Source organism: Prionailurus viverrinus, chromosome B1, assembly GCF_022837055.1.
Source record: "Prionailurus viverrinus isolate Anna chromosome B1, UM_Priviv_1.0, whole genome shotgun sequence".
NCBI lineage: Eukaryota > Metazoa > Chordata > Mammalia > Carnivora > Felidae > Prionailurus > Prionailurus viverrinus.
This window is the reverse complement of record NC_062564.1, coordinates 76450771-76465253: the sequence shown is the minus strand read 5'-3', so window position 1 is coordinate 76465253 and position 14483 is coordinate 76450771. Positions and strand designations below refer to the sequence as shown.

Sequence of the window (14483 nt, the reverse complement as noted above, 5' to 3'; positions counted from 1 at the left end):
TGGAGTTTTCATAGATTTTGTATTTTTATTCATTTGAGGTCAGTGCATTCTGGGTTTGATACCTTGAAAAAGCATCAGTATTTGGTTTATCAGAACAGTCAACCCAGTAAACGCATTATTACCAAATTATCAGTTCCCACAACACAAAATGCAAAGAAAAAGTGATGTACTGTGGAATAAGGTAAAAATGGTATTAAAGAAATTATAATCCTTCACAGAACTAGGCTAAAGGGAAAAAAAAAATTGAACACAGGCCTGTCATTCTGGTGTAGGAGTAGAAGGTACAGAATTTTCTACCTGTAAGTTTGACAAGGATTTTTAAGAATACTCTTCAGTGCTGGTGAAGGTCTTGTTTGAAATACACTCTCAGTGTGAGTGAGAGGCTTAGTGAAACAGGCTTCCCGCCCTTTGAAACTATGTTAACAGGAACTTAAAGAATTCAACTGGAATACATATATACTGACAAAAACTAGAAGAACTGCACAAGTTTTTTAGCAGTAACCAGCCATCTGTAGCTAATGGAAGACAAGCTGTTTTGCTTTGTTTTTTAATACTTTGTATTTAAAAAAAATTTTTAAATATTTCTACAGTGAGCCCATGTTAGTTTTATAATTAGGAAAAAAGAAATGCACACTTATAAAAATATCGGTCAAAGAAAACCACCAAAGGAAGGAAATAGAGATAAAATAATTTTTTTTTTTATAAAGATTTGCCTGTCACTGATAGGAATACTCAAAATTAAGTATGTCTTTCAGGTATAATCAATAATTTCATAAAGAATTTTTGTTCATGAAATATAAAGAATATGTTCAGGGAATAAAAAGAAATGTTTCCCTTGTGAAGCTTCTCTGAATGCCACAGATTCAAATATACAAGAACTCTATAAGGAATACTTGTACTACCTCCAAATATTTTCCAAATGAGAAGTGTTATACAGAATTATTAAATAGTGTAAACTCATACCTTGAAGAACGATGCTCTGGTTTATTTCGTTCGTTGCAATCTGTAAAGAAAGAAGACAGTTACATGTCAAAATGCTCTTCAGAAGCCCTGGAAAAAAAGTTCTTAAATACCAGCTGCTACACCATTAGATTTCACAAAGCACTGTTCAAAGGTTGCTGTGTCTTCCCCTGTATAAGGCTCTTCATCAGAGTTGAGAGGATCTTACAGAAGAGGTACAAAGGATACAAAGACAGGCATGTAAAATTTTTATGGTTGGTTAAAATCATCTACTTGGAAAGTATATTATTACATGTATTATTTCATTTCCAAAGATCTTTGCTGTGAAAGAAAAAAAACCCAAAACAAAGATCTTTGCTGTTTTAAACACTTTGCTAAAACCCAAACAAATTTAGCTAAGGAAAGAAAGTAAGGAAACTGAAAAGCCACAGATTACTCAGCTCAAAAAAATCATTCCATGAATCATGGTTGGCAAAAGCTTCCAACAGGATGGGGAGGGGAAAAAAAATGAGCAGTCAGCTACAGCAACATCTGCAAACATACTGAGACCCATACAGCCTCATTCTTAACTCTCTATTGCCCAAAACTGTTCAGAAGTTGGATTTCAAGGTCTCACTGATAATTAGGTCTAATGTGCTATAGAGGGCAGTGACTCTCAACTAGGGGCAATTTCACTCCTCCTCCCCCAGGGGACACTTGACAATGCCTGGAGACATTTTTGGTTGTCACAACTGAGTAAGAGGGAGCTACTGGTATCTAGTGGATAGAGAAACCAAGGATGCGGTTAAACATCCTACAATGCACCCTATAGCAAAGAATTATCTCACCCAAAATGTCAATAGTCCTGAGGGTGAGACACTTTGCTATAAGGTAATTGACAAGAGCATGGCTGCTTGAAGTTTTCAAAAGTGTCTCTTGGGACTCTGTAAAATGTTGTTAATCCACTGAAGACTATTATATACAAGAGAGAGAACTACAAAATCCACAGGTTGTCTTTTTTTTTTTTTACTCCAAGTAACAATTTTTTTTTCAGTACATGCTTAAAAATAAACAAAGGGAAAAGGTCTCAGTGTTAAGGAAAAACAACAGAAAGCAATGTATACGCCACAATAAAACCCTATGCAATGACTTTTTAAAAATCTCATGCAATGTTATCAAAATATAGTTTTCCAAAGTATCTTCTGAATTAATACTAACAATATAGAATTTAATGGCAAAACAAAGATTAGACAGGAACTCTTTTATTTCCCCCTATGCTCGTGGAGCAGCATAAAGATTTATAATAAAAACATACTATAAAACTTCTAGAGAGAATTATGGAAGAAAACGTATAGGATTCACATAGTTAAATATATGTATCAATTCTTTCTGAATAGGTTCATAATGAAAACGAAATTTTTTTCAAACCAAGGCGTTAGTACACAAGAAGTATGTTTTCTGAAAGACTAACAAGTAGGAAGATTCACAATAAAACATGTTTGTTTAGATATAATGCTCTCCAAAATGCACAACGTTAATATGCTTCTGGTTCCAGTTTCTCTACACAGTGACCTAGTGTTACTGCCGCTTTTAAAACTTTCGTTTTAATTTAGTTTTACACCCCCTCAAATAAAAATACCATGGTTTTTCATTTGTTGAGCACTAAAGATTTAAAGTCCTAGCAACAAAGCGCACAATTTAATCATTATTGTTTTCAATCGTTCCTCTTCAGTAATAGGCTGCTAGTTCTGCTAACAAAAGTAAAATATCTCAAAGCAAAGCTATAAACTGGACGCAGATCAAGTTTCCTCATATAAAAAAGCAACAACTCTTACCTGTGGCTAAAGATGAGCTAAAAGTCTGCCCGTAATACCATTTGATGTGGCTGTGATCCTAGTTTCATAGAGTTTATTTAGTCATGTAATAGCAAATTCCCCCCTACAAGACTCCCTACTGGTACAACACAGGAGGGGAGAAACAGAGTCACAATGCAAGTAAACAAGACTCAGCACCCGAGGGCTTCCCTCCAGGGCCTGTTCTGATTGGCAGATGTGCTATGACCAATCTGCACAGCTGGAACATGTCCACTCAGGAAGTGAATGGTTCATAGCTCTCCTTCGTTCTTGGTTAAAACAGTAAAGTCTACAGTCATTTTATACTTTGTGCTCTAAGAAGATACAAATGCCTCAGTACAGTACCTCTACTGAACTAGTTGATAATCTTTTGGAAGACACTTTAAACATTCCCTCCCAAATTCACTCAGTGTTATATTCCTATGGAAATATACATACACAGTGACTATAGCATGCTACTCCTAAGACCCATATATTTCAGAGTTTGAGGGTAAGGGTAAATTATCCATTACTCACAATATTCCCCATTCCCCAGCTCTTGACAATGGAAAACAAATTAAAACACATGTTCTTGTCTTTTTATTTTTTCTCAAAGTGTGCTAATAATTGGATTTCACATTTTATCATAGCCATCTTTTATTTATTAAAACATTTTTTTAATGTTTATTTATTTTGAGAGAGAGAGAGAGCAGGGGAGGGGCAGGGAGAGGAGAGAGAGAGAATCCCAAGCAGGCCCTGAGCTATCAGCACAGAGCCTGACACAGGGTTCGAAATCACAAACCGTGAGATCATAACCTGAGCTGAAATCAAGAGTCAGATGCTTAACCTACTGAGCCACTCAGGTGCCCACATAAGTTATCTTTTTGCTTGAATATACATATATGTAACATGTGTCTATTGTGTATTTGTGTGTCTATACAAATTTTTATATACTTACTTTGAAGCAAAGTAATTTTTATGACAGCCAAGACAATTGTGTAATCGTCAAGAAATAACATTAGTGGTGATGCTGAATTTTTGGCAAATTAATAAACGGCTATTATTTTCGTCCAAAATCCAAGACTGAACAAAACAAAGCACTGAGGGAGATTCAGGATCTGGATCTTGCCAACAATAACAAAACATTCGGATAAAGTTCCCTTAAGAAAAATGAAAACAAATTCATAGCAAATATGGAAATTTCATCTTAAGTATATATAGTGCTTTAAGCATATGGATTTTATTTATTTCAGATCAAATACTCTTTGGCACACATCCCCGATTTTTTCCAGAGTTTCTAATTTTTAAATAATTAGGAAAGAATATACTTGCAAAGGATTCCTGAACTTTTATATACTTAGAAATCATACAAATAACTTATGAGACCAAAGTCTTAACCATTTATGTGAAAAAAAGGAGTTATTAAAAATAAGAATGCTCTAAAATTTAGTTGCCAAATGCTGCACATCTGCTGTGGGTAATGCACTCACTCCAGGGGCCCACCATGCAGAGCATGAGGATTTAGGTCACTTAAAGTTCACCAATACACTCTCAATGTGAAAGTCAGCACGGCGGGATTGTTATGTAAAAGTCTCTTGGTTTTGTAGGTATATGTCACACACACACACACACACACAGGGTGGGGAGGGAGAAAGAGAAAACATGCTTGCGTTCCCTATTCCTACTCATCCATGTTTCCTGGTAAATAAAGCTAATTGAGGAAATGGAAGAATACCCCGCAAACAGAAAGAGGCAGAAAATGAGGCAGAACTAGTGCAAAGGGGGCTGATGGCTGTATGTGTGTAAATGCTGTTGGCAGATGTAAAGGAGGCAATGCGGGAACCCATGGCACATCAAAGGGACAGAGATCAGGAGAGTGGTAGGAAGCTATCATGGGTCCTCGACTCAGTATGAGAACTCCAGATTACCCAAATTTTCCTGCCATGATGACTTCTGATTCTAAGTAATATGGACATACATGGATTCAAAGTTTACATATTTAGGTCACATTCCACTTACATAGAAATGGGCTCCTGTTCTGGCAGGGACAGTTTTGGGGGAATGGGTAGGCAGAGTCTACTGATGTGTAACCCATCCAGGATGATTCTGAATCTAATAATAGGACAAACACTTTGAAATGAAGATGACAAAAATGCAAATGTCATCTTTTGCTTTGATTAAAACCATGAAGAATGGCTAACTTAGAACTTATTAGAATCCATGGTAAGACATTCAGGCTTTGAGGATTTGGCTTTGATCACTTTGCTGGATAGAAAAATCAAACCCCATTGGGTAGGGAACTCAGACTACTAACTCAAGTTGGCAGTGAAAAGTCCTAAATCGTTCTTTGAAATTACTGGGAAGACTCAAACTACATGAATGAATACACACAGACATGCTCACAATGTAATTAAGAAGTGGTATAATGCAATCTGTCTTGTACCTCATACTGGAGTATTAAAATGAATATTATCTTTAAAATTAGTATTATCTATGAAAGGATTCTGAACCGTACTCCCAAGTATTATTGTCAAGTTCCAGCTTGAGAGTATATAGTATGTTATTATTATTTTCTAACATTTATTTATTTTTGAGAGAGAGAGAGAGAGAGCACAAGCAGGGGAGGGGCAGAGAAAGAGGGAGACACAGAATCCGAAGCAGGGTCCAGGCTCTGAGCTGTCAGCACTGAGCCAGACACAGGGCTCAAACTCATGAACCACGAAATCATGACCTGAGCCAAAGTTGGGACACTTAACCGACTGAGCCACCCCAGACATCGCTATATTATCTTTTTAAATCAATCAAACCTACAAAAATGCTGTGTGCCAATCAGTATTAACTAAAGGATCAACACATTCTGAAAAAGAACTCTTGGAGCAATACTATCATTACCCCTTTATTTATTAGAATAAATAAAACAATGGATCCATCCATTAGAAGATATTTATGGTTCATGAAGCTTACTTTGGTGACTCATTAAAAGATTGTGAAAGTAGTTCCACTCAAATAGACCATGGATGGAATTGTACATATATGAGATCAGAGTTTCAGACACTTTACTAAAGTCTTTACATAGTTCTTTTATTTAGGCAAAGAAAACTACAAATATATGTCTACTCGAAAAGAAGCCAGGGTTCAATCTACAAAATTACTGACAGTAATACTTATTCATCTCCTCCTTTGGATTCCATTTCACCACCCTTGTTCAGGTATGTTTCCAAACTCATTTTCAGTCACTTTTGAGACTCCCATAGTAAATAGTATATTGTTCTTTTAAATGGTACATTTTCAATAAATACACATTTGCTGTCGTTGAACTTAAAGTTACTACTACACCAAGAAATTAAAGACCATCTCGGTGAGGTACCACTGTGGGAGAGAAATGAGACATATTATAGAGAAGTTTACGTGACTGCTACCCACGCTTTTGTGGGTAAGTGGAAAAGTTTGGTCTACAGCACTGTCAATACTGACACCTTTCATTAATTTTCATTGTAAAATGCCTAAACTCATTAAAATGTAGCACCTTAACCACACAGGGAAGGAGAAATTAAGAGATGGAAGGGAAGTTTTTTTCAATAAGGAGTTATGTTTCAACAAAGAAGCAGATTGTGGAATCTGCTTTCTCTTTCCCATGCCTACTGTCTTTACCTATATTTTACATTCTGATCAGCACTTGTCAGACTGATGTGTCTTGACTGGATTTTCTGGTTCTAGTCTCTTTTCCTCCATTTCAGCCATGGTACTGGCCAGACAAATCCATGCCTCAGAAAAATTATGAATTACTACATGCACAGAGTCTAAGAGGATTACATGAGATAATGTCAGTGACATCCTTAGCACTGCCTGGGCAAAGTAAGCACTCAATAAATGTCAACTGTCATCATGTTGTTAAAAGGGCAACTATTTACTAGTGGTAGTGACTGGTACTGCCTTGTAGTGACTACATTAAGTTAGTCTCTAAACATTGTTTTTCTCATCTACACAATGGGGCAGAATGTTATCCTGATGGCTTTTGTGAGGATAAATGAGCTAAAGGATATAAAGGGTATAAAGAACTTAGTACCTGGAAGATAAACTGTATGACTCTCTTACTACTATTCTTCCTATCTTTAATGCCTAGCTCAAAAACCACCTTCTTCATGAAATGTCCCTGACTCCCATTTCTTTTCAGCATCCTTGTATTAGTTTCCTATTGCTGCTGTAACAAATTACCACAAACTTAGTGGCTTAAAACAACAAAAATTTACTATCTTATGTAGTTCTAGTGGCCAGAAGTCAAAATAGGTCTCATTAGGCTAAAAGTCAAGGTGTTTGTAGGGCCACATTCCTTCTGAGGGCTCAAACTGAGAATCTGTTTCCTTGCCTTTTCTAACTTCCTAAGATCACCTGCATTCTTTGGGTTGTGGCCCCTTCCTCCAACCATGCAGCATCTTTAAGTCTCTCTCTCTCTCACTCGGACCTCTTCTGCCTCCATTTTCCACTTTAAAGGACACGAAGGATTATACTGGGCTCACCAGGATCATCCAAAATTATCTATTCATCTCAAGGTCAGTTGATTAGCAACCTTAACTCCTCTTTGCCGCACAATATAACAACCTCACAGGTTCCAGGGTTTAAGACATGGACATCTTTGAAGGGGCAACATTATTCTGCCTACCACATCCTACGTGAATTCTCATACTATCTAAATTGACACTTACCACGACAGTGTGTCTTATTATTTAAGGTTTTAGGCATGGGTCTATATCCCCTTATCTAATCAGCATGTCTGATGAAGGCAAGACTATAAGACTGTCTTTTTTTTTTTTTTAAGTAAGCCCTACACCCAGTGGATACTCTTGACCCCAACATCAAGAGTAGCATGCTCTACTGACTGTATCAGCCAGGCAACCCTAACAGGACTCTAATCTCTCTTTTTTTTTATTTTATTTTTTATTTTTTAAAATTTACATCCAAATCAGTTAGCATATAGTGCAACAATAATTTCAGGAGTAGATTCCTTAGTGCCCCTTAAGGACTCTAATCTCTTAAAAATGTGTCTACCTAAATATTCCCATACATTTTTTACTTTTTATAAACATGGTAGTAATCTAAGAATCCCCTCTGCCCTATAATGAGCCACATTTGGTCTACTCTGGTCTCAATGTAGCTCTCACCAAACCAAACCAAACCAAACCACACATAGGAGAAGAAATCACAGCACATTTCAACTTGAAGGAGAATCATCTATTTAGCAACAGACTGCTACTTTAAAAGTTATTTTTTTAAATGGTTCAACTGAGGGATGCCGAGGTGGCTCAGTTGGTTAAGTGTCCAACTTTAGCTCAGGTTATGATCTCATAGTTCATGGGTTTGAGCCCTGTGTCGGGCTCTGTGCTGACAGCTCAGGGCCTGGAGCCTGCTTAATTCTGTGTCTCCCTCTCTCTCTGCCCCTCCCCTGCTCATGCTCTCTCTTTCAAAAACAAGTAAACATTAAAAATGGTCCAACTGAATCATTATGATTATTGAGTTTGACTCACTATTGAATCAGGCTTTTTAAGTTAGTAGTTTCAGAGATGAAAAATCAGAGCCACTGCCCCTTTTCATCCCAAGGTGCATTTGGTAGAAACTTTAGGAAGATGGACATTTTATTCAGTGCCACTCAGGTCCTGGGAGCAAGGTGACGAGTGAGCAGATATGGAATCAGGCTTAGTAACAGGGTGGCATCAACTCTCCTTGCTGTTCCCACCTCAGGCTCCCTAATGATTGTCTTAATAATTACTTTCAGACCTCTCTTTGTTATCAAATCACACCTTTTCAGCAAGTGAAACTTGTGATTCAAGAAGGGATAAAAAAGACCTTTTAGTTAAATATAAATTTCTATTCTCTCAACTACCAAATTAAAAATATTAGACCCATATTCAAGATACTAGGTCATTTCTAAGGGTTTTTCTAACGGAGTCATAAATTTTACCTTGAGTTAAGATGCCACAAGAAAGGTAACTTGCGAGAGTGACCTAATAACGGGCATTTCTTTCAGTGTTTCCCAAGTTATAATAACCTCTTGGTAGTCACAAAGCATATTAGTATCTTAAAGGCTCTGAGAAATCTTGCAATTAAAAAAATTTGTTTAACTTTAACACAACATTTCCCAAACTATTTTGAGGACGAAATGTTTCTTACAAAATCAGACTTGATATCTGGTCCATTGGCACACAGTGTTATCTTATCATCACCATCCACTCCCCTGGAAAATCAAAGTCCCTCACACAGAGCTTGGGTTTGGATCTCCACGGCCAGCACCATGCCTGACATGTAGATGGCACTTTTCTACTGAACTCAACTCCTACTGGTGTAGGGCCAGATCCAAAAACAAAAAAGTGTAGGAATCTCCATTCCAATCCAATCAGGTCAAGCTCTGATCTTTTAAGATTATATTAAATATGTCCTTTCTATAATCATTTCACTTATTTATCTTTGATTCTGCCATTGTTTAGGTTCATTTGTGCATCTTAGAATTACACTGTTCCACAAAGGGGAGTATACTTAGTGCCTCCAGGTATCTATTACTGGGTCATGCCTGTAAAGGGAAATCAATACATATTTCAGTATGACAACCCAAAGATTAAGTGCAGGCACTCCATGTCAGACAAGCCTTGTTTTGAGTTTTTTTGCTTCACCATTTATTACCTGAATGACTTCAGCAAGACATGGTAAGCTTCAGCAAGAAGATATGTAAGCTTTAGCAAGATATGTAAGCCTCAGTATCTACATCTCTAAAAGGGAGTAAGAGTACTACCGATCTCATTAAATTGAATGAGTAAATAAAGAAATGCATATAAAGGATAGTACAAAGGAGCCTGGGTGGCTCAGCTGGGTAGGCGTCCCACTCTTGGTTTCTGCTTAAGTCATAGAACTGCTTAGGTTCTATGAGTGTGAGCCCCGCATTGGACTCTGCATTGGCAGCATTGAGCCTACTTGGGCATCTCTCTCTCTACTCTTCCCCCATCTCTCTCTCTCAAAATAAATAAAAAAACTTAAAAAAAAAATGAAGAAGAAAAAGAAGGGGTCCCTGGGTGGCTCAGTCGGTTAAGTGTCTGAGTCTTGATCTCGGCTCAGGTTATGATCTCGCATTCTGTGGGATCAAGCCCCACGTCAGCTCTGTGCTGGCATCATGGAGCCTACTTGGGATTCTCCCTCTCTCCCCTTCCCCTGCTCATGTATGCACTTTCTCTTTCTCTCAAAAAAAAATAAACATGTAAGAAAAAAAAAGAAGAAAATTAATAATAAAAAAAGCATAGTAAGATTGCTGACTAAGAAAGGCGCTCAATAAATGTCTACTATCATGATGATAATATCAGGGAAACAATACTCATAGAGTTCATAATACTGTGAGTAGAATTATCTAAAAAGGTTAATTACCCTGTGTCCAGTATGGATTTTTTAATTCTGTAGAATTTTTTTTCTTGCTTATTACTGGTCAAGAGGACAGGACTGTACTAATAAATAATTTCCAAACCCTCCCTTACCTAATCGCTCCAGCCTCTTACCCTTCTGAACCAAGGGCTAACTATAAAAAATTAATAAATCTGCACTTTCACTTTTCTTCATTTTCCCATTGCAGCTTCTGACAGAAGTGATAAATAAGCCCTAAAAGTAAGCAGCAGAAAGGAGAAAGAGAACTCAAAGGCAGACAGAGGCAGTTCCTTCAGAATGCAAACTGTGCCAACTAAGGATCACCATCCCTCCCATGCCTTGAAGTCCAGTCCATCCTGTCAGAATTAGCCCTCACAATCATTTTCTGAGCCCCAAGAACTTTAAAATAAATTTCCTCTGTAGGATTAATGAGTGATATAAAGAAATAACCTAAATAGGTAAAATATTTATATATTTGTAATATATTATAAATATTTATATATGTTTATAAAATTAGAGCAAATGGCATCTATATCTTAGGATAGTATGAATTTCTTTTATAAGAATCCAGAAAATAAGGATTAAAATTGTTATTTCAGGTGTCAAAGGATAGATAATATCTTTAATCACAGGTTGCTTTTTCAGCTGTTAGGGTAAAAATAAAGATTATTATTTTTTCTTTAAAGGACAAAAGGCCCATTCTTACATTCTGTTCTTCCTTTAGTTTTGATTAATTCGCAGATGCTACAACAAAGTTTTACCTTTTTACACCTGTCTCTGCAAAATGAGCAAATATCAGAAACCACTCTAACCAAGAGACTCCTTTATTTACAGGGTAGCAGGAAACAAAGGGAAGATCGCAATATTCCAAATACTGTACGTTTCACTCTGATGTAAGATCATTTGCCTGTGCAAACTTGTCCTATACAGATAAAGGATTTTTCTGATTGAGTCCTCAAACCAATTTTTATCCACAGTGGGGCACTCTTGGTCTCTACTGTAGAATGATGAATTTTTTTCCTTTCAACTGAGAAAAGGTAAAGCCACATTCAGGCCTTGCCACATTACCTTACCTAGGAATTGAGAATGTATTCTCTGTACACCACATTGCTTGCAAATTCAAGCCCACCTGTCTCCTTCCTCTCCACTTTATTAACAAACTTCCATCCACACAAACACCTTCAAAAGGCTACTGGGACACAAGCAAGGAGAATGCCCAATTGTCTCATTATATTCTTTAACTGCAGAATGCCTCTAAAATAAGTGTCCAGTTCTGATTTTTCACAGTTCTAAAAAAAACACAGAAACCTTTAAAAAAAAATTTATTTTGAGAAGGGGAGAGGAGGGGAGAGAGAGAGAGAGAGAGAGAGAGAGAGCGTGCACCAGAGGGAGAGAGAATCCCAAGCAGGCTCCGCACTGCCAGCGCAGAGCCCGACATAGGGCTTGATCCCTTGAACCGTGAGATCATGACCTGAGCCGAGATCACAAATTGCACTCCCAACCGACTGAACCACCCAGATGCCCGAGACACAGGATCTTTAAGAGGAGGCCTGAGAGACATCTGCCATGTCAACTTTGAAGCCTTATTTGATTCCCCACAGGCAGAAATAATGCTTCCCCACCCCCACCACCACACAGTGCCTAGCACCTGTTGGCACTCAGCACATTTTGAATCACTTTATAATTGCCTTTATCCGTATCCTATTGCTTTCACTTTATAAGTTCCTATAAGATAGGGCCTTTAGGGGCGCCTGGGTGGCGCAGTCGGTTAAGCGTCCGACTTCAGCCAGGTCACGATCTCGCGGTCCGGGAGTTTGAGCCCCGCATCAGGCTCTGGGCTGATGGCTCAGAGCCTGGAGCCTGTTTCCGATTCTGTGTCTCCCTCTCTCTCTGCCCCTCCCCCGTTCATGCTCTGTCTCTCTCTGTCCCAAAAATAAATAAACGTTGAAAAAAAAATTTTTTTTTAATTAAAAAAAAAAAAAAAGATAGGGCCTTTATATTCCTTGTAATGGCCAGCAGAGCACCTTACACACAGTATGTACAACCTATCTGTCACTGAATATACTGGTATGAGTTCTCTCCAACAGCTGTGCAAATTGGAAATCAACAGAGCTAAAATGCCACTATATTGTCTGGTGTTTCTTTTGGGGGCTGAGGGAGCAGAAGGGTGGGGTGTGTTATTAATTCGTGCAGAAGACTGTGCATTACCATGCAAAGGCTTCAAATAATTTTGATTTGAAATAAAAGCATTTTGAAGTGTGGCTTCAGAGTTGTAGTATTAGCAAACACTATATTCATGTAATGAAAAATGCGCTGTTTAAGGGGAGGAAAAGAGCAACGCAATTATTACAAAGAAATACAGGAAGCTACACAAGGGGATTCATCTTCAGTGGCTCCCAGGTCACAAAACACAGCTGAGATAAATACAAGAATTAGCTATCAGCATAACAACAATGACAACAATGACAGCTATTTTTCACTGAGTCTTTATTATGTTAGAGGCATTTTAATATATTCTCATTTAATCTTCATGGAACTCCCATGATGTAAGTCTTTTCCACTTTACTGATAAGAAGCAAAGTCTCAGAGAAGCTAGTTAAATAAAGAGGGAGTATAAATTTTCAAACCTGGATCTGAAGAATCCCAAGTCCCTCTGTAACAGAGGGTTGGAGGTCCCAACTCGTTTGATAAACTACAAGGGTAAAAATGTAGAAATGCTGTTCACCACAAGCCACACCTATATTTCAGTATCAGATAGTGTGTTGTTGAGACTGAACACAGGGCCTCAAATTCCTTCCAACTGTCTCTGCAGTTTTCTTCAGCTCCACAAAACAAAACACCCTCTCATAAATTCCTAAGAATATGGAAGAGTTTGCACTTGGGTGTCTTGTCTTATGACAAGATACCTACACTGGGAGAATAGCTCCATTTCACAATCTAGTGCTATCAATAATCTTCTGCTACTAACATTTAAGCTATGGGCTCAACAGAGTATGGATATAGGTATATGATGATAGGGACAATTCATTATAAAACTGAACAGATTATGAGGCAAGTATGAATTCCGTTTGGAATACTGTTTGTTAATTCCTATACCTTCAGAGTGAAGTGTTTAGAAAAGAATATAATGACCTAACGTAATTATTAAACTTTTTATACAACACCAATCTGGGTGCTGGTGATTTTCTTTCCAAATACAATTAGCCACCACCTTTTAATTGCAACACAAAATCCACTCTTAATGATAGTTAACACAAACACTGAGCAGTGAGAAGGAAGAAATATAAGCTATATTAGCCACATATCAGAAATTGGCTCTGGGGAAGCTAATGTGTCATTTATGTAAACCAGACTTTCAGATATCTTGGGTTTGCCTGTCATCGCTATCTAAGATTTCCACACTACTCCACACCCAGACTCAGACACATTTGAAATATGTTTGTTTGCATCATTCCTGCACCACAAGTGATTAAAAAATAGGTCTGAGAAACAGTGGACACTTCCATTTGGTCAGTGGATCCAGCAATGAAGACATTAAATAAAGATCCAATTCTACTTTATCAGAAACCTGAGTAAGGTATTACATCTTTTCTCCCCACAGAGCCATGAATGAAACACCTGCAGAAGCAGGTAAGTGAGATCAATCTTAGCCACCCTCAGGCTCAGTTTGATCAGGAACAGACCTCTCTGATGTACCCAGTTCTGGCCCAGAGCAAGAAGAATCAGTGATAATGCTGACTGCCTTAAGAGAATAAGAGACTGTGGAATACAATTGGAACACAAAAAAAGCTCAGTTCAACAAACTTATAATATATGTTGAGACACAATAGCAAACCATTTCTAATGCATACTTCGAGTACAGAAAGTGCAGAAGAACCTTAACATTCTTAACTATAATGTCATGAGAATTGTAAGAATCTAGAAAACCTTAACAAAGATATTTGTCCAATTCCCAGACCTCTCTCAAATAACAATTTCACCAAAATCCATGTATTTCCTGTGCATATCTTTATAGCATGAGTTAACTGCATTTTCAACTTTCACTACAGTTTTATCAATCATTTGTACTGGTATACTTGACTTACAACAGGAATAAAAAATTCCTATCTCAGCTGACACGAAAATTACTTGAACTTACAGGGTTTCTAGTGAATAATCAAATGGTGAATATTAAATCAATGAATGCCCAGGAGCTACTAAAATATCAATTATAAGGGACGGTTTAGCGGTGGCTAAGAAATCTTCAAGGCTAGAATAGATGGCATTTGGTTTGAGCATAACTTTAAGTTGGCAAAATTTGAGAAGTAAATATGG

The 14483-nt window shown here is 37.5% G+C and overlaps 1 protein-coding gene across 3 annotated transcripts in view; it reads right to left on the bottom strand.

The window, feature by feature from the left end:
• SH3D19 (SH3 domain containing 19) overlaps positions 1–14483 on the bottom strand; it is a 186401-nt gene that overhangs the window by 94669 nt on the left and 77249 nt on the right. For all 3 annotated transcript variants that reach the window (XM_047856843.1, XM_047856844.1, XM_047856845.1), the window contains exon 2: positions 964–1003. In XM_047856843.1, coding sequence (XP_047712799.1) covers positions 964–1003 — 40 coding nt within the window. The remainder of the gene's footprint in view (positions 1–963; positions 1004–14483) is intronic.